This window comes from Lepidochelys kempii, chromosome 10, assembly GCF_965140265.1.
Source record: "Lepidochelys kempii isolate rLepKem1 chromosome 10, rLepKem1.hap2, whole genome shotgun sequence".
In the NCBI taxonomy this organism is placed as follows: Eukaryota; Metazoa; Chordata; order Testudines; family Cheloniidae; genus Lepidochelys; species Lepidochelys kempii.
This window is the reverse complement of record NC_133265.1, coordinates 16,331,332-16,351,522: the sequence shown is the minus strand read 5'-3', so window position 1 is coordinate 16,351,522 and position 20,191 is coordinate 16,331,332. Positions and strand designations below refer to the sequence as shown.

Sequence of the window (20,191 nt, the reverse complement as noted above, 5' to 3'; positions counted from 1 at the left end):
AAACTATTATTATCTCTAATCCTAAAGAAATAAAACTTTTCTTTTTAGTTTACTATTGGTGACTTATGCTTGATATTAGGGGCTTCACTGTAAATTCCAAAACTCCTAGTTAGCATGGGGGGATGGGAATGCTTGGTACTCATGGGGGGCAGTGATGGGCAGGCGGTGTGGGGTGCTCTGTGTGGGAGGGAGTGCCCAGTATCTGTGGCGGGGGAAGTGGGTTAGGGGTGCCTGCTACTCACCACAATGTAGCAGTGACCAAGTCTTCCCTCCTTGCGAGCCTGTTGCTGCAGCAGTCAAGCAGTCTCAGCTGCCAGGACCCAGCTCGCTGTCCCTCTCCCTCCCTCCCTGTCCCTCTTACTGTGAAGCAGCAGCCACAAACTGTCCTCAAGCAGGTCAGAAGACTCTGTGAGAGGGAGACCAGGTCACCATCTCTCCTTCTAGAGCAGGGAGCCACATCTGGAGAGTTCCAGCACTTCCAAAATTCGGATGAAAATCAGTAAAATCAGAATAATGGCTTTTTTAAAACCCAGGAATTTGAGGAAAAAAGATTTAAAAACAAACAAACAAACAAAAAACCAAAGGGAAAATCATACCCGCTTATTCAACCAATTTATACTTATTAACCAGAAGTCATCTTGTGTGACAATGTAAGTATTTTTAGATCAACTGAGCGTCACCACCCTAGAAATATGAAGGGCTCAATTCTCTGCACTGTCCAACCTCTGCTTACACAGTGAAGAATGGGATTAGCAGACCACACAATCCAGCCCATAGAGTTTTATTTTGTTAATTATTACTTTAAAATCAGAAGTAGAGACAATGGAGCATGTAAGTGAGTGTTCGTTATGAACTAATAGATGCTGTATGTTAATTTATTTTAAAGGTTTGGGGTGCATTGCCGGGCTGGAAGAGTTACCATATCGTTTCCCTTGGACGTATTGCCCTAGCTCTGAGTGAGCGTGAAATAGAAGCACTGGATTTAAGTTCTGTTGACACCGTTGCGGCACTTAGTCAACAAACAGAATGGACTCTTGTCCAGGTAAATATTTTATTAAATTTACTGCTGGTGAAAAGGCATGGGATGAATGACCCTCCAAGACCTGAAATCACCTACAGAACAAATACAGCTCCCCATGCTGCCCTTCCAGTTTTTCTCAGCCAGGATCTCCAGTGCCACCTCTAAGGGTGAGAAGGTAGTTAAATGTTCATGCCTACTTGGTCCTAAGCCTCTCTGGTGAGAGGACCAAGGAGGGTGGCAATATGTACCAATTATGATAATGTTCACTATGCTTTGACCACTTGCCCATTAGGGATTAGAATGAGACCATCAACTCATTTCACCCAGGTCTCTGAATAGACACAAACTGGTAAAAACAATTAGTCCTTATTGACCAAGGCTGGATTCTGTATTGCTACTACCACCACCCTAAATTATTCCTGGGGGAATTTGGTGCCAATGCGCAATGCAGAATTTTGCAGAAATTGATGCGCGTGCAGAATTTCCTTTCCCCCACAGAAATGGGCTGCAGTGCTGCTAGCCACCACTAGGGGTTGATGGACCCGGCAGAACCCAGCTTGTACACAGAAGATGCTGCTGGGGAGAGGGGGAGGGAGCTAGAAGGTTCATGGCAGCTGCAATTCCCAGCATGCCCTGGCCCCTAAGGGAAGGAGAGGACAACACACAGGAAACTCCATACAAGCCTGGGACCAAGCATCAGGCTGTTTCCCCCTCTGGATCCCTGGGCTCGGGGGAGGGGATGGGGATGGCTGGGCTGGGGGCAGCCAAGGCTGTGCTCTGAGGGGGGGGAGGGGGTTTGGGTATCTGGGCAAGGAGGGGCCCTGCAGCTGGGCTCAGGGTGGAGGGGAGGAGGAAATGCGGCAGAGAAACAGGAACTGAGTTGTCATATGGGTTTCTTTAACTCTCTACTCCTGGGGGAATTTGTGTATCCGTATTGCTACGGACATACTTGCTGACAGGTATTTTGAAATAAATGAAACAGGTGTGATTATGTAGTGTTATTTTGACAAATAAAATGTGCAGAATTTTAAAATATTATGTGCAGAATTTTTAATTTTTTGGCACAGAATGCCCCCAGGAGTATTAAATACATCCAGACACTTGTACAGATGAGCTGTTATTTACAAATTATTCCATTCAGATGCTCGAGTACTCACTCTGTTCTCTCAGTATGCCTGAATAACTCCCATTAATGCCAGTAGGATTTACATAGTGAATAAAAGAAGATTAAAATCCTTTATTTGCATATGCAACTAGCAGCAAATTTCTGTCCATGTGGTCTTGCCATCACTTCTCTTCAGCGTATGACATTAGGTTGATGGTAGCTAGCACTGGCTCAGTGTCAGAAATCTATGTAACAGATGTTTATGCTGAAGAGGCACTATAAGGAAACAGAAGGAACTGGCGTGTTTTAACACAGTACTTCACTTTTGATATTTCCTGTTGTATTTTAATAAATGATACTGATTAAGCATAGGTTAGCATCTACATAAGACACTTAAACAGTACAGGAAGGCTCTAATTTTGCAATGCTTCATACTGACCATTTATGGAAGAGAAAAACTTATCTATGATTTAGCTCTTTTCAGTTAAGTTGAAATTGGGAAGTTTTGTTAGATCAGAGGTGGGCAAACTACAGCCTGCGGGCCACATCCAGCCCAAGGTACCGTCCTGCCTGGCCCTTGAGTTCCTGGCTGTGGAGACTAGCCCCCCGCAGCCTCAGCTCGCCGTGCCCCCAGCGCTCTGGGCAGCGGGGCTGCAAGCTCCTGCCCAGGCAGCGCGGCTACGGGAGCCACCGGTGTAGTATATTAAATTGCTCCCCTTAGGAATGTGCTGCTTACTTATGGCTGCCAGTCCTGGTGCTCTGAGCCGCATGGTAAGGGGGCGGGGAGCAGGGAGGTTGGATAAGGGGCAGGGGGTCCTGGGGGGCAGTCAGTGGACAAGGAGCAGGGGGTGGTTGGATAGGCATGGGAGTCCCAGGGGGCCTGTCAGGGGCAGGGGTGTGGATAGGCATCGGGGCAGTCAGGGGACAGGGAGCAGGAGAGTTGGATAGGGGGTAGGGTTCCAGGAGGCAGTTGTGGTGGGGGGGTCCTGGGAGGAGGCGGTCAGGGGACAAGGAGTGGGGGGGGGTTGGATGGGTTGGGGGTTCTGAGGGAGGCAGTCAGGGGGTGGGGGCCAGGCTGTTTGGGGAGGCACAGCCATCCCTACCCAGCCCTCCACAGTTTCGGAACCCTGATGTGACCCTCAGGCCAAAAAGTTTGCCCACCCCTGTGTTAGATGCTTCAATAGCTGATTATTCTGGTAAAGTGTTCATTTGTGGTCCAGTCATGGGAGGTGCCAAGTCTTTCGTAAGAGGTGCTATATGCCTTCAAGTCACATTGATTGTACTGGTAGGCAGTGGCGCTCAGCACTTCTCAGGAGGCACTGTGCCCATAAGTGGCACTGACGTTGCTCCCACTGAAGACCATGGCAAAATTCCCATTGACTTCAGCGGGAGTAGGCTCAGGCTCAGTTTAGTAAAATTACAGATCAGTTCGTAACAGCTGATATCAGTAGCAGCTTCCAGTTGTAGACCCCTATTTTACAGTTATAACTGTTCTTCATCTCATTGCCTCTGCAGGCTAAATCCATTTTACAAGGGTTTCTTGAACACTCTGGTCAGACAGTCTATGGGCTGAAAAGCTTTGATTTAGCAGGATTAGGAGCTAATCTGTGTGCTCTGAACACCACAGACATCAAGACCATAAAGGCTACAGAATTCAGGTAGAAATACTTTATTACCAAAATTAAATACAGTTTTATTTTTAAGTCTCTGCTAATGATATTAGTGGTGAAATTTGTCTCCCCTCAAGGATTTCCAGAAGCACTATGTCTAAAGAGCTCTTTTCCAACACTTCAAAAGCTTTTGGGCATTCTGTAATCTTTGGGAAGCTGTCAAACCATAGCCACTGAACTGTGCTCTGTTAACGTTTTCTCTGAGGCCACCTCCATTAACGAAAGCCATGTACCCAGAAAAATCTGCTTGAAGGGCCATTTGGAATAGGCAACTTTGCCACCTTCAGTGACCCTTTAAAATACTCCCAGATATTTAATTATAAATTTGTTCAGCCCTTAGGCTAGAAAACACCTGGATCAAGCAACTGATTTTCAGTGGAGCCTTGAGTGGCTGTTTAAGACAGATTCCACTGTGATCCACTGTAGCTATTGAAGTGAGAAACTCAAATTTGTTGCTTAAAGCATTGTAGATTTTTTTTTTTTTAAGGCTGACCGTTCTAACTTCTTTGCAATGTGTTCATCTATATTTGGGCCTGAAACTGTGTTTACAACTCTGTTGGCATAGATTAAGCATATTTCAAACATTTTAAATGTAGGGTGTAATGACAGTATGTCATGCTAACCCCATTGCCCTTTTGCAGTGCTGTGATTGCAAGAGTTGGCTTGTTGCCATGTAGCACTCCTGTTCTGGAAGAGTTTAAGAAGGTGGCAGAATCTGTATTTGGAATTGCTGCAGGGTGGAACAGTTCTATTATACATGAGATTGGTACCATAGCAGGTAATGAGACCAAGTTCTATCAGTGACATTTCTGAAACACCATCTTTAAAAGCATTACAGGACAGGTTCACCCCATATTGTGCTTCTCTGCACTGGCAGGGACAGGACAGGAGTCACCCCTCCGGGGAAAGACAGGCAGCATTTCCATTAACATCCTTCCCCCACCAAAGAAAAACACTGTTAGTCTCCACAGGGTGCTCTGACTTTCCACTGCTGGGGGACCTCTGCCAGAATCTGCACCAGCTTCTGCTGGGGCAGACTGGAGTGAATTTGGCATTGTACATACTTCAGAGAGCTAACCTGGCTAAGCAGGGCTGAGTCAAATTGAAATTTCAGGGCCACCCCTCTGGAGGGACTATTCTTCCTTTCACCGTTAAGTTCTTGATCTTCCTTCTAAGTGAGGTGCCTACCAGCTTTCCAGCATACAGTTATCCAGCAGAGCATTGCACTGCCCACAGCTGCTCTGTCTCTCCATTTACAGGGTCCCAGAATCCTACCTTAGGGTTCAGTCCTGCAAGGGACTGAATGTCTCATCTGAAGTCAGCAGGAGTTGAGGGTGTTCAGCATCTGGAGGACTGGGCCCTTGATCTGCTCCCTGCATGTTCATGGAACCCATTTTTAGAGAGCAGGCATGCCAAGTCAATATTAAAGTTCTTCTGCTTACTCCAAGAATGTGGTCAGTTTAATAGTGACATGTTGTATGGCACTAATATGATGTATGTGTGTTCCAGGGATAGCCTTCTGCAAAAGCAGAAGCTTCCCTTTATTGGTGAACAGAGTCCACATTGTGTTTTGTATTTAGGATTTCAGGGAGAGGGAGGTTACTGTCTAATTTTGTATTGCAAAGAATACTACTAATGGACTTCAGTCATAGTATATTTGTTTCTTATGTGCTACAGTTGTCTGTAAGCTGGTTGGTGGTGGTGGTTACTATGAAAGAAAGCAGGAAAAGGAATTGTGTATTTGTCTTTACTTATAACTTAATTACCTCTTATGTCTGTTAAACTTGAGCATTCATTCAAGTGCACAAAAGGGTCTCTTTTTCTGTTTAATTTCAGAGTGTTGATTTCCTCATGTTTTACTGGAACAGAGTTCAGAGACAAATATTGGCCAAATAATGTATTAATGTAAATTAGTCAAAACGTAACATAATGAAAAGGATGTGTGAACTAAGCTCTATTCCTATTTTGTCTTAAAAGCTGGTTTAAATGAGAGAGAGTTGACAGCTCTTGACAAAGATGTGATGCCATATTTCCAACCAGCAGCCATAAGACATATACCTGATGAAGTTTTCAAAGTAAGTGCTCGGTTACTGAAGAAGTCATATTCCATCACTTTTACTCTATTATAAACAAACTGCAATACTAATTTATGCTTCAATTTGGGTTTCTGCAAGACCCTTTCTGGCTTGATTATTAAGTGAGAGGCAGTTAAGTGTATGAAGCATTAACTCACAGCTATCTCATCTATATTTGTGATGCACATAAAATGTCAAACCGTTTATTTTATTTATGCTCAGTGCAAAATGTGTCCCAAGGGAAAAAGCATTAAGAAAGTGTTCTAAAATTGCAGCCTGAGTACATAGGGGCAGATGGCTTAAAGTAAGGTCTGTGTCTCTAGTGATATTCTGTTGAGGTCTTCCTTTTCTTCTCTTTTATTAAGGACAGTGAACGCATTCATCCATACTATCACAGCTACAAGCAACCCCCTTGGTCGTATTTGGGCTTTTTTGTTAACCCTAAATTCTGATAGCATTCTCCTATGCAGCATTTCTGAAAGACACAGACAGACAGACGGGGAAAGGCTGAATTCAGAATTGGTACAAGCAGCTACACTCTGATTTCATTGGAATTCATCCTGCTTATGTCAGCTCTGAATATGGCCCAGAGACTAGCACATGGATTTTGAAGTCTCTGACCCAGACGTTGTTTGACGTGGAGAGAAGATTAAAATTCTGCCCAACCACCTCTGGTTCAGACACTCATGAGGTCAGTCACTCAATGTAGTGATGGATAGATGAGCCAGACAACTTAACTGTCAGCTTCCATAAAAGGAGAAACTCCTTGACCACAAGCTGCAAAAAAGTGTTCTATGCTGCACCTTTGACAGCTCCAATAAGTCTGCAGCCTCACTGTGTCACACTTTTCAGTGCTCGGGAAAATCCACAAAGCAGAGGGTTGAAGGTATCCTTTAGAGATTCTCAACAGAAATTCAGCAGATGTACACAAGAAGAGAGAGAGGGACATGTGATGAAATTTCTAGATCGACATAGTTCTTTACACAAAAAATACAGAATCCTTACCCAGAAGAGCTTAATGCTCTTCTTTAGCAATTCGAAGTGGCATTTATTTTTACTGTGGCTTTGTGTAGCTACAGTTTTATCTTAAGGCATTCTACATGAAAAAGTAATACCAGTTTAACTAAAGGTATTGATTATAAGCAGATTTATCACTTTGTGGAAACTTAGTTTCGTTTGAGGGGTTTATTTTAAAATTTACTGGCACTTCTATGCAGAGGTTTGCACCAATTTAATTAAGTAGGTTCAAACCTACTTAACCTTTATTTAACAAATGCAACTGGCTTATGTAGACAAAGTCTCAGACAGACAATTATAATTAATATGGAATGGAATTTTGATCTGTCACCGGGCCTACTTTTAAACTAAAATGTGGCCCTTTATTAAAATTAAACCTGGATGCATAGCTGCTGCAGCAAAAAGAGCTTGCTCCATGGTGGAGCTAAACATTGAATGTTACTATAATCAAGGCAATACAGGATGCATTGTAGATGCCTGTTTTACAAATTGGTTTAATCACCACGTACTGAAAGATAATCATAACCATACAGTAATTATCTTGTTCCATTTTTAAAACAAGACAATGTGACCACAGTTGGAAGATTTTCAATCTAGAAGGAAAAATCCAGGGGTGGAACGACGGCATCTTTTCATCTTGCTGCTGTATAGATAGTGGAATCCTGTGTCTATATCACAGGCAGGCAAGAATGGGGCAGGTTTGGAAGATGATGCAAGAGGAAAGAAAAAAATAGTTTGGCAGTCGTAGGGTATAACCCCCCCCCCCAAAAGCAACTAAAGCTGAGACTCCAATATCAGAGGGTTGACAAATGCACTGGTAGCACAGAAAGTGTCTCCAGAACCTAGGTACTGTTGCAACCAAAGGAGAAGGCTGAAAGCTAGATGAATGGCCAGTCAGGTAAACAGATATGCAGATATTTAAAAAGAATAAAACAATACTGAGCATTTTTCCAGCAATACAGAGTGTGGCTATTTTCCTCACTCTAAGTACAAGGCAGTCTGGACCTCTGATTCATTACTTGTGTAATGCAGCGGACATCCTAAAGCAGGGGTTTTTGTTTTTTTGAACTTATTCCTCAAGGTGCTGTCCCCAGAACAAATAGCAAACCTTGGCCCTGAAAATGCAGCCATGGTTACTGAATCGCAGAGAAACCTTCTGAATGCATTACAGCTACAGAGTCTTCAGCTGGCACTAGATGGCGCAAGGACAGGTGTCCAAGATACACAAACTAATGCAAGCACCATTCAGTCAACACATACACCAGCCTCAAATTGTGAGTAGAACACTTTGGAGCTGATCCTGAGAGATAATGAGCATCAACATATCCCACTGAGGTCAGTAGGGATTGCAGAGGCTCAACACCCGTCAGGCACAGGCCCTTGTTTTGGAGTTGTACTATAATGAAAATTCTGGGCAACATGTTTGAACATGGGTGCCTAAAATCAAACACCTAAATAAGTAGCCTGATTTCCCGCCCCTCCCTCTCCCCCACCCCGAGATGCCAAGTACACACTACTCCAGCCAACTAAAATGGGAGCTTTGGGTAATCAGCTGTTGGGGGAGGGGGAGCTTTGGGTAATCAGCTGTTGGGGGAGGGGGCGGAAGGGGAAATGGACCATTTCTTCAGTTTTATAAGTTTACATATAGATGCTTAACTTTATGCACTTATATTCGGAAATATTGGCCTCCACTTTTACAGTTATAAAAGACAGAGTAGCATTTAGTTACCAGGTTTCAGAGTAACAGCCGTATTCGCAAAAAGAAAAGGAGTACTTGTGGCACCTTAGAGACTAACCAATTTATTTGAGCATGAGCTTTCGTGAGCTACAGCTCACTTCATCGGATGCATACCGTGGAAACTGCAGCAGACTTTATATACACACAGAGATCATAAAACAATACCTCCTCCCACCCCACTGTCCTGCTGGTAATAGCTTATCTAAAGTGATCATCAGGTGGGCCATTTCCAGCACAAATCCAGGTTTTCTCACCCTCCACCCCCCCACACACACAAACTCACTCTCCTGCTGGTAATAGCCCATCCAAAGTGACCTCAGCAGGAGAGTGAGTTTGTGTGTGGGGGGGGGGTAGAGGGTGAGAAAACCGGGATTTGTGCTGGAAATGGCCCAACTTGATGATCACTTTAGATAAGCTATTACCAGCAGGACAGTGGGGTGGGAGGAGGTATTGTTTTATGATCTCTGTGTGTATATAAAGTCTGCTGCAGTTTCCACGGTATGCATCCGATGAAGTGAGCTGTAGCTCACGAAAGCTCATGCTCAAATAAATTGGTTAGTCTCTAAGGTGCCACAAGTACTCCTTTTCTATTTAGTTACCAGAACCAAGCCAAGCAGACATGACAGTTATTGTCAGTATTGAAGTGGTCGCCAATCTTTTTAAGCACAAGATCACTTTCTGAATTTAACTGCAACCCAGGATCTACCCTGCCCCTTCCCTGAGGCCCCGCCCCGCTCACTCCAGCCCCCATTGTTTGCTCTCCCCCATCTTCACTTACTTTCACTGGGCTGGGGCAGGGGGTTGGGGTGCATGATGAGATGTGGCCTCTGGGCTGGGGCTGGGGGGTTCAGCGTGTGGGAGAGGGCTCTGGGTTGAGCCTGGGGCAGGGGGTTGGGGTGCAGGCTCCAGGAAGGGGCTCAGGGCTGAGGGTTGGGGTGCCAGGAGTGGGTGAGGGGTGCAGGCTTCTGCCGGGCAGCACTTACCACGATTGGCGGTGCAGTGGGGCTAAAGCAGGCTGCCTGCCCTGGCCCCACACCGCTCCCAGAAGTAGCCAGTAGTAAGTCCCTGTGACCCCAGGAGGGAGTGGGGCAGCATGTGGCTCTGTGTGCTGCCCCTCCCTGCAGGCACCACCCCCGTAGTTCCTATTGGCTGTAGTTCCCTGTTCCCGGCCAATGGGAGCTGCAGGGGCAGTACCTGCAGGCAGGAGCAGCGTGCGGAGACCCCGTCTCCCCTCCCCTCGGGCTGTGGGGGCATGCTGGCCATTTCTGGGAGCGGCATGGGGCCTGGGCAGGCAGGGAGCCTGCCTTAGCCCTGCTGCGCCGCCAGACTTTTAGTAGCCAGAGACCGCGATCGACCAGTTGATCGCGATCTACTGGTTGGTGACCACTGGCTTAAACTCTGGGAAACTGGTCCATGTGCATTACCAGGTTTTTTATTTCACCCCCTTACAGTCCCCAGTTGCTCTCACACAAACAAGAGTGGAAAGCAGTATTTCCATCTTCTCTCATATTGCAAGAGTAAATCTTACCCTGTCTCCATCACTGAAGAGCAGTAGTGTGGGCTAGGATTCTGTAGACACAATCAGGGTGATGCAACACATGAATTTCACCAGCAACAGGAGCCAATAGAGGGACAGCATGGGGTGGTGTTAGCAGTCAAACTCAGCTGGCCGTGTCACACCATGCTAACAAATGGGAACCACTAGCTGGTGTAAAATACAGTCCACAGACAGCGTCATTTCCCTCTCTGATTCCTTCTCATACCCCCTCCCTGAAAGATTTAAACTCAAAGCATGCCTTCCATGCACTGTAGACAGTTGCTCTCTCTTAGCCTCCCCTAAAAAGACACTGAGTCCCAGTGTGCAGAGATCACATGGGTAAGGTTGTCCTGCAGAGCTGGAAGTGAGGAAGGGATCATGCCTGTTGCTTTAGTGTTCCTCCTTCAAGGAGAGTTTGGGCCATTGCAGTAGCATTTCCCGTTTCTGTCTCCTGCATAGGGAAAAAGCCATCCAGGATATGAGCTTCAGTGACTGGATTATTAATCCTCAGTATTGAAAGTTAATTGATCAAAGTTTTAGCAATGCTCACAAACATCTTTCAGTTTGTCGTAGGTTGCATTTACACAAGCTGGTGCAGTGGGGTGTAAATTACATCTCCAGCCCAGATCTCTGCACTCCTGAGGGAAGTCATCCCAAGAGAGGGCAGGTACTGCTCTTATTGCCACTACTCACCCTCCCCAGTGAGGAACAGTAGCTGTTATCAGGGCGTGGGGGTTCACATGAGCGCTGCAGGGAGGTAAGAGCTGCTAGGTTGCTTTTGTTGTCTCAGGAATTGAACTTCTTAGACCCAATAAAATTATTCTCAGCACCACTGCCTCACCTGTGCAATCTGCTCCCTCTGTGGTTCTACCAGAGGCAGGAGTTTCCTGATGATCTCAACATGGCATAAAGCTCACCTACTTACTCAGGCTTTTCATTCATTTATTGCTATAACAGAAATGTGGCAGGAGCTACCCATTTGAGACTCTTCTCTGTTGGATGTGTGGATATTAAATTGAATCTTCTAGCTGCCATAGCAAGGGGAGCCTTCTGAGCAACTGAATATTCAGATTCTTGCAGTTTGCTTCACTGTGGGTTGGGGTTTTTCTGCTTGTTTAAGTGTTTGTAATTCTGTTTTAGTGGGTGAAGTTGGGAAAGTAAGACAGCACTGTACACATTCCAGATGACACTAAGACATAATGCTTTGTACTTTCCAGGTGCTCACTTTTCCAGTGGCTTCAGCATTTCGCTGTGTGCTCTGTACATCCTTTGTCCCACTTCCTGAAGTGTGATTGTTAAACTTACTGTAAGCATGATCCTTTCACTTAAACATTATTGGATAGTACATTTGTGACTGGTATTAAATGAGGATTGATATAATAAGCATCACAGAAAGTTGGTGGAATGACGATAATCAATGGGACACCGTAATACAGGATACAACATATAGAGGAATGACAGAGTAGGTCATGCTGGTGGGGTAATGGTATTACATGTGAAAGAAAGCAGAGAGTCAAAATTAGTGAACATCTTAAATGAATCAAACTGTACCATAGAATCTCTATGGATAGAAATTACATGTTTGAATAATCAAAGTGTAGCAGTGGATATATATTGCCAACCACCTGACCAGGGCGGCAACACTGATTATGAAATGGTCAGGGAGAGTAGAGAGCCTACAAAACTCTGAGAATCATTATTCTGAGAAAACTCAATAATAAATGGGAGATTTCAACTATCCCCATATTTACTGGGTACGTCCCCTCAGGACGTGATGCAAAGAGAAAATTTCTAGATACCCTTAATGACTGTTTCTTGGAGAAGCTAATTCTGGAATCCACAAGGGGAGAGACAATTCTTGATTTAGTTTTAAGTAGTGCATAATGTCTGGTCCAAGAGGTGAATATAGCTGAAGTGCTCAGTGAGAGCGACTGTAATGTAATTAACTGTAACAGCCTGGTAGGAGGGAAATAGCAAAGAATCCACCACAGTAGCATTTAACTTAAAAAATGGAAACTACACAAAAATAAGGAAGGTAATTAAATGGAAATTAAAAGGTACAGTCACAAAAGTGAAATACCTGCAACCTGCATGGAAACTTTTTAAAAACCACCATCAGAGAGGCTCAAACTAAATGTATACCCCAAATTAAAAAAAAACACAGTAAGAGGATCAAAAAAATGCCACCATGGCTAAACAAGTGAAAGAGGCAGTTGGAGACAAAAAGGCATCCTTAAAAATTGAAAGTCAAATCATACTGAGGAATTTAGAAAGGAACATAATCTCTCGCAAGTCAAGTGTAAAAGTATAATTAGGCAGGCCAAAAAAAGAATTTGAAGAGCAACCAGCAAAAGACACAAAAACTAACAGAAAAAAAAAAAGTACATAGGAAGCCTGCCAAACAGCCTCTGATCAGTGGGTCAACTGGACGATAAAGGTGCTAAAAGGGCATTCAAGGAAGACAAGGGCTCTTGCAGAGAAGCTAAATCAGAGATGGGCAAACTACGCCCTGCAGGCCACATCCAGCCCGCAGGACCCTCCTGCCCAGCCAGCTAGCCCCCAGCCCCTTCCCTGCTGTTCTCCCTCCCCCGCAGCCTCAGCTCACTGCACCACTGGCGCAATGCTCTGGGCGGTGGGGCTGTGAGCTCCTGCCGGGCAGCGCAGCTGCAAAGCCGCAGCCTGACCCGGTGCTCTGTGTTGCACAGTGGCATGGCTGGCTCCAGCCGGGTGGCACAGCTGCCTCTCCTGGTGCTCTGGGCGGTGCGGTAAGGGGACGGGGGGTTGGATAGAATGCAGGGGAGTTTAGGGTGGTGATCAGGGGGCGGGGTGGTCAGAGGGCAGGGAACAGGGGGGTTGAATGGGAGCAGGGGTCCCGGGGGCGGTCAGGGGCGGGGGGTCCGGGAGCGGTCAGGGGATGGAGGGGTTGGATGGGGCAAGAGTCGGGGAACAGAGGGGTTGGATGGGACAGGAGACCCGGAGGAGCCATCAGGGGGCGAGAAGCAGGGGGGGTCAGATGGGGGTGCGGGCTGGGCCACGCCTGGCTGTTTGGGGAGGCACAGCCTCCATATAATTTTGGAAATCCGATGTGGCCCTCAGGCCAAAAAGCTTGCCCGCCCCTGAGCTAAATTAATACTTTGCATTGGTCTTCACTGAAGAGGATGTGAGGGAAATTCCCATTCCTGAGCCATTCTTTTTAAGAGACAAATCTGAATAACAGTCCCAGATTGAGGTGTCAGTAGAAGGCGTCTTTGGAACAAATTGATAAATTAAACCGTTGTAAGTCACTACGACCAGATGGTAATTTATCCAAGAGTGCAGAAGGAACTCAAATATGAAATTGCATAAGTACCAACTGTGGTATGCAACCTATCATTTAAATCTGCCTCTGTACCAGAGAACTGCAGGATAGCTAATGTGATGCTGATTTTTTAAAAAGGCTCCATAGGTGATTGTGGCAGCTGCATGCTGGTAAGCCTGACTTCAGTATCAGGCAAATTGGTTGAAACTATAGCAAAGAACTAAATGATCAGACACAGATAAACACAATATGTTGGGAAAGATTCAACATGGCTTTTGTAAAAGGAAATCATGCCTCACTAATATATTAGAATACTTTGAGAGCATCAACAAATGTGAACAAGGTTGATCCAGTGATATAGTGTACTTGGACTTTCAGAAAGCCTTTGACAAGGTCCCTCACCAAAAGCTCTGAAGCAAAGTAAGCAGTCATGGGATGGTGGTGGGGGGGAAAGGGTCCTCTCATGGATCAATAACTGGTTAAAAAATAGGAAACAAAGGGTAGGAATAAATAGTCAGTTTTCACAGTGGAGAAACGTAAATAACGGAGTCCCACAAAGATCTGTATTGGGACCAGTGCTGTTCAACATATTCGTACATGATTTGGAAAAAGGGGTCAACAAGGAGGTAGTAAACTTTGCAGACAAATACAATACAACACAAAATTACTCAAGATAGTTAAGTCCAAAGATGACTGCAAAGAGTTACAAAGGGATGTCACAAAATTGGGTCACTAGGCAAGAAAATGGCTTAAGAAATTCAGTGTTGATAAATGCAAAGTAATGCACATTGGAAAACATAATCCCAACGGTGAATACAAAATGATGGGGTCTAAATTAGCTGTCACCACTCAAGAAAGATCTTGGAGTTACTGTGGATAGCTCTCTAAAAATATCCACCCACTGTGCAGTGACTGTCAAAAAAGCTAGTAGAATGTTATAAACCATAAGGAAAGGCATTGATAATAAGACACAAAATATAATGCCACTATATAAATCCATGGAACAACCACACCTTGAACAAATGCACATGGTTTTGGTTACCCCATGTCAAAAAAGATTCTTAGAATTGGAAGTAGTACAGAAAAGGTGCAACAAAAACTATTAGGGTTTGGAATGACTTCCATATGAAGAGAGATTGAAGAGACTGGGACTGTTCAGCTAGGAAAGAGACAAATGAGGGGGGATACGATAGAGGTCTGTAAAATCATGAATGGCGTGGAGAAAGTGAATAAGGAAGTGTCATTTACCAGGAACCATCCCATGAAATTAATAGGCAGCAGGTTTAAAACAAACATAAGAAAGTACTTCTTTACACAATGCACAGTCACCTATGAAACTCATTGCCAGGGGATGTTGTGAAGGCTATAACTGGGTTCAAAGAAAGAATTAGACAAGTTCATGGAAGACAGCCATTGATGGACTTATTAGCCAAGATGGTCAGGAACGCAACCCCAGGCTGTGACTGCCAGAAGCTGGAACTGGACAACAGGATGGATCACTCAATAATTGCCCTGTTCTGTTCAGTCCCTCTGAAGCATCTGGCACAAGCCATTGTTGGAAGAGAGGATATTGGGCTAAGTGGACCATTAGTCTGAGCCAACATGGCCATTCTGATGTTCTTAATTTAGTCATTTGAAGAGTGGGAGAATGACAAAAAATTCTTTGTAGAAGGATGAGCATATCAATAGGGAGGTTTGGGGCTTTGTGGGGGGAGGGCAGTTGGTTTTTTTGACACTGCACAGCCTTGTGCATTCAATATATGGCTCTTTGAAGCAGAGACAGAAGTTAAACATGGCAGTAATCGTTTATCTGGGAAGTGGGAGGGGGGTAAAGAATAAAGTTCCTGAATACTATTACTAATTATTGTGATTACTTGTGTCTTAGAGGTAGATTAGTTTAGTATCAAAAAGCATTTTCTTACTCCCATTACTGTAAATATGACCTTTGATAGGATGAATACTTAAGATCTCTCTCACATATACACACACACACTCAAGTAATTTGTAAATTAGCAGCAGGCACTATTATCCTAAAGTTAATTTGCTTATATTATATATATATAGAGAGAGAAATATATCTATATCTATATATATATATTTCAATTTCTGCTGCTTTCATATCCTGCCACACAAACTCCTGTTTTAAGCATTAGTGATAACATTCATTGGTTTTTCCATATTGTTATTGAACCAAAACAGTGACAGACTAAAATTCAGAGTTGTAGTTTAGCAAATATCTGCCCGATTGTCCCATTGTTTAAAAATGCTAACATTCTGTAGCACTAATTTGCTTTTTTGTTTGTTTTCCAGAAGCCTAGAACTCACATGGGAGTTGATAGAACAGATCGTTTAGAAAGCCAATCAAGCTATGAAAATTCAGTGGATAAAGAGCTGCAGCTCAGCAAGAATTATGGAGGCTGAGTCTCTCTGGGATGCTTGAGCATAATAGTGTCTTAAAAAGCAACAAACTGATCCAGCACACAATTTCATGATACAAGTATAGAAAGCAGCTGCTATTTTGCTGCCATAGATTAAAGAGTTTTAGGATTCCTCCAATCCTTTCATGACAAGTTGGTGTCTCATGAAAAGACCAGTGAAGGCTTCAGATTTATACACCTTACAGAGGAGCCTCACTGACTCAGGAGACGGATACAGCGATATAGATTGTTAGGCAGCCAGTGTGCTGTGGCCATGGCTTTACATATTGACCAGTTCAGTCTCATTGCTTCCTTGTACTTCCCTGTCTGCCTTAGCCATTTATTGTTTCTTCTTCTATTTTGATTGTAAGCTCTTCAGGGTAGGGATTGTCCTTGTACAGTGCCATGGGACCCTAGTTGTTACCACAATATAGAGTCTTTCGTCTTTAGGCTGCTGTTTGAATCCTCTCCACATAAGTAGTGACAGGCTGTTACCATTCAATGGCTGAGAATTGAATGGGCCATGGAGACTCCGCTATCCTCATCCCTAGAAGTGCCACTCCTGCCTAGGGTTGAAGCATATGGCTGGGGCAGCATAGAGTAAACTTGCTCTGCTGCTTCTCATGCTGTAGTTCTTGTGGGAAAAAGAACTTCAGTTCTCAGAAGAGGCACGCTAGTGCTTCCCAGTACACTAAGTTCACACTTCTTAAAAAAAATTAATCCAGAAAACATTGTGTTTTATCAACATATAGATTGTGTCCAGTATTTAAAATAGGAAGATTTTCATGGCAAGTCCTAATATTTTAAACAGTGACAGATAAATAAACAATCCTTTACCTCTTGCTTTGCATAATTGTTATGGATTCTTGTCAGCAACACAAGCAAAAGACAAACATTCATTTTGCAATTGCAAAAGTTTGTGGAAAAAGAAGACAGTGTTCTGTTTAAGTACATTGAAATAGAGATAGGACAATACAGTCTAGAAAATACTGTTATTCCTGTTAGATTGTAGTATAATAAATCATATTTCAAATATTTGTTCATGTCCGTTTTGTTTTTTTTCAAATGTGACAGTGTTATGGGCAGTCTTATGTCCTTTGGTATTGCTTTATGAACATATCTACCATTGTGAAAGGTTCTCTCACATCTATTTCTCTGCTGCAGTAGTTAAGATGCCAGTTATCCCATTGCATTCATTTTCTGTATGAAAGAAGATTGTTGCATTTATTTAAATATAAAGGATCTTATTTTTTAATCAACCCCAGAAGTGCACTTAAATTGTGTCAGTGGATCAACTACTATATTTAAAGATTCAGCTGTTTAGTCTTATTAAAAACTCCTGTCTCAATTAGATGTGAAAGCACTAAAAGTTTGAGCTCCACAGTTTACCCGAGTGGAATTCCACTTGCATGTCAATTAAATTGCAGAAGAAAATGTTTTTATATTCAAGATGACAGTCGGCACTTCCATTTAGAGGTAATAAGTCACAGAAAGAGTAGCCACACTACGAACCTCAAATACCTATAGTACTAGTGAAGGACACGGTTCCTCTGCCCAGGTGCCTGGGCATGATTCTGCTTCCAATTACATCAGAAGTTGTTCAGCCTTTAACTTTAATCAGAGTGGAACTGAGCTCTTTGTTTTGTACAGTCTGTGGAGTAAACTTAAATGCAAATGGTTTTAAAACCTTAAGATCCTTGATTCATTTTTGTGAAGTTAGTCAGTAGTTGATACCTTTGGTATTACAGTAAACACTTGGGCATATACATTTTAATAGTAACAAAATTAGGTAGAGTAGTAGTACCAACTGTGTAGATACAGCAATATCTATCTCAAGGGAAGGTCATGAGGCATAATTTTTGTTTGTAAAGTAATATGAGCACTTTGGATGAAAGGCTCTGGAGAAATGCAAGTTTTTCTTCCCCAGTGTACCCCTTTTAGAGAACACTACTGTAGAACAGGTCTTCAACAATGGAATTCATAGGAGTTTCCATTCAACACGCTAGTAACTTAATTACTGAGTGTGGTGTCCTTTTGGCTTGTGACTAACGTGTGATGATTCCAAGTGTGCTTGTTGACTTGGTGTCTGAGAATATCCTCTGCTGTGAACATCAAACGAAGTGTCACCATCACACTTGTATATGTACAGCCAATCTACCACACACTAGAAGCTACACTATAAAGCAGTGAGAGTGAGGTTTTATGTATTAAGCTGAGAAAGAAGGAATTTTCTCTATAGCAATCCCTTCCTTTAAGTTGTCACTGTCATTTACACAGCACCCAATACACTTAAAGACATAAAAAACAAGAAACATAAGAACGCCCATACTGGGCCAGACCAAAGGTCCATCTAGCCCAGTATCCATTCTTCTGACAGTGGCCAATGCCAGGTGCTTCAGAGGGAATGAACAGAACAGGTAATCATCCAGTGCTCCATCCCTTGTTGCCCATTCCCAGCTTCTGGCAAACAGAGGCTAGGGACACCATGCCTGCCCATCCTGGCTAACAGCTCAAACTACATAGCTCATGAAGTCATTGTACAATAATACATACTTTGAGGAAGCATGAGGACTGCATTGTCAAGATGGGTGCTTCTCCCTTCTCATTACTATACCTAAAATCAACCAGTGCTCAAATAAATTCTAATGAGAATCATGTATTTCACACAGCCAGTGTACTCATGCTTCTAGGCAGTCCTTAAGCTTTACAGTTCATTTTGCAAGATAAAAATGGCCTGTGGCAACAAAACCATGGGCCACATTCTGATGTTTTACACTGACGTAAAGTCAGCGTACCTCCAGCCATAAGATCAGCATCTGACGCTGAATGCTGCTGCTTCTTTGAGTAGTGCCCCCATGTGCATGCTCCATTCTAGGTGTCGGTGCATCCCTGCGCCAGAGATTTTAGGTAGCAGTGCTGGGTCAGGGCTCACGCGCGCAGCAGCTGTCTCACGGTGTTGGTGGCGGCTCATGTAGCGCGCGTATGACCCGACCCCTCAGTTCCTTCTCTGCCCTCCTCTGCTGCCGACAGAGCTTAGTGGCAGTGCTGCCTCTTCGAACATCTCTAGAAAAGAAAATCGTTTACATCGTAATTTTAGCTTCTTAGCTCTTAGGTAGTTTGATTAGACTTTACTTAGCCAGTTATTTAAAAAAAAAATCTCTTTCCCTTCAGTTTTAGTTTAGCAGTAGAAATAGAGTTTTCTTTTAACCAATTTCTATATTTTTCTTCACATTTCCTTTCCCAGTTGCGGGAAACGTCATCAGACACAATGCCAGGCTCACCCAGTTTTAAGAGATGCTGTGGCCATTGTTCATATGGCTGTGTCTGCCACATCCATTGAGGCCTGTAGAGCTGTGCAGGCTATTATTTGTCCCCTGGTCATGACAGCCTTGAGCTGGGGATGTTTGTCTTCAGGAAGATCCCCTAAGAGTTCCTGCAGTTTGCCATAATTAGCGAAGTCATCATTTGACTGCAGCCGAGGACAGTAGAGAAGGAACTGAGGAGTTGGGTCGTGCACGCACTACAAGAGGCGCCAACAACACCGTGAGACAGCTGCTGCGCACACATGCTTTGACCAAGCGCTGCTACTTAAAATCTCCCATCTCCGGCGCAGGGACGCACCGACACCTAAAGTGGAGCACCCACAGGGACACACATCTCAAAGAACCATTGTTACTGCACAAGGTGAGTAACTTCTTCTTTCCACTATTGAGTATTCTTGTAAAAGAGGACACGCCCATATAAGTAAAATAGTTAAATCCAGGATGTTAACAGGTAGAAAATCCCTTTTCGCTTAACCACCATTTTAATATTTTGCATGAAAGAAGTTAAACCCCATTGCTGATTGTGAGGTCTGTGATTTATTAAACCAGGCTTAATGTCATGGCTTCTTAAACTCTGGTTTCATGGTAAAAAAAAGTTTGAAGTGGGGAGAGAGAAGGAATGGTTCAGTGGTTGGGATGCTAGCCTGGAACATGAGACCCAAATTCAATTCCCTTGCTCCTCCATAGATAGGGCCCTACCAAATTCACAGCCATGAAAAACATGTCACAGACCGTGAAATCTGGTCTCCCCACCATGAAATCTGGTCTTTTGTGGGCTTTTACCTTATACTATACAGGTTTCATGGGGGAGACCAGTGTTTCTCAAATTGGGGGTCCTGACCCAAAAAGGAGTTGCAGGGGGATCACAAGGTTATTTTAGGGGAGTAACAGTATTGCCACCCTCACTTCTGCGCTGACTTCAGAGCTGGGCAGCCGGAGAGCAATGGCTGTTGTCCAAACACCCAGCTCTAAAGGCAGCGCCCCACCAGC

At 43.9% G+C, this 20,191-nt stretch overlaps 1 protein-coding gene across 1 annotated transcript in view; it reads left to right on the top strand.

The window, feature by feature from the left end:
- OTOA (otoancorin) overlaps positions 1 to 16,843 on the top strand; it is a 54,162-nt gene extending 37,319 nt beyond the window's left edge. Inside the window, exons 23-29 of the mRNA XM_073362180.1 lie at positions 887 to 1,042; positions 3,642 to 3,784; positions 4,438 to 4,574; positions 5,774 to 5,871; positions 7,970 to 8,162; positions 11,381 to 11,469; positions 15,772 to 16,843. Of these exons, the coding sequence (XP_073218281.1) occupies positions 887 to 1,042; positions 3,642 to 3,784; positions 4,438 to 4,574; positions 5,774 to 5,871; positions 7,970 to 8,162; positions 11,381 to 11,448 (795 nt within the window). The 3' untranslated portion in view covers positions 11,449 to 11,469; positions 15,772 to 16,843. The remainder of the gene's footprint in view (positions 1 to 886; positions 1,043 to 3,641; positions 3,785 to 4,437; positions 4,575 to 5,773; positions 5,872 to 7,969; positions 8,163 to 11,380; positions 11,470 to 15,771) is intronic.
- The last annotated feature ends 3,348 nt before the right edge of the window (positions 16,844 to 20,191 follow it).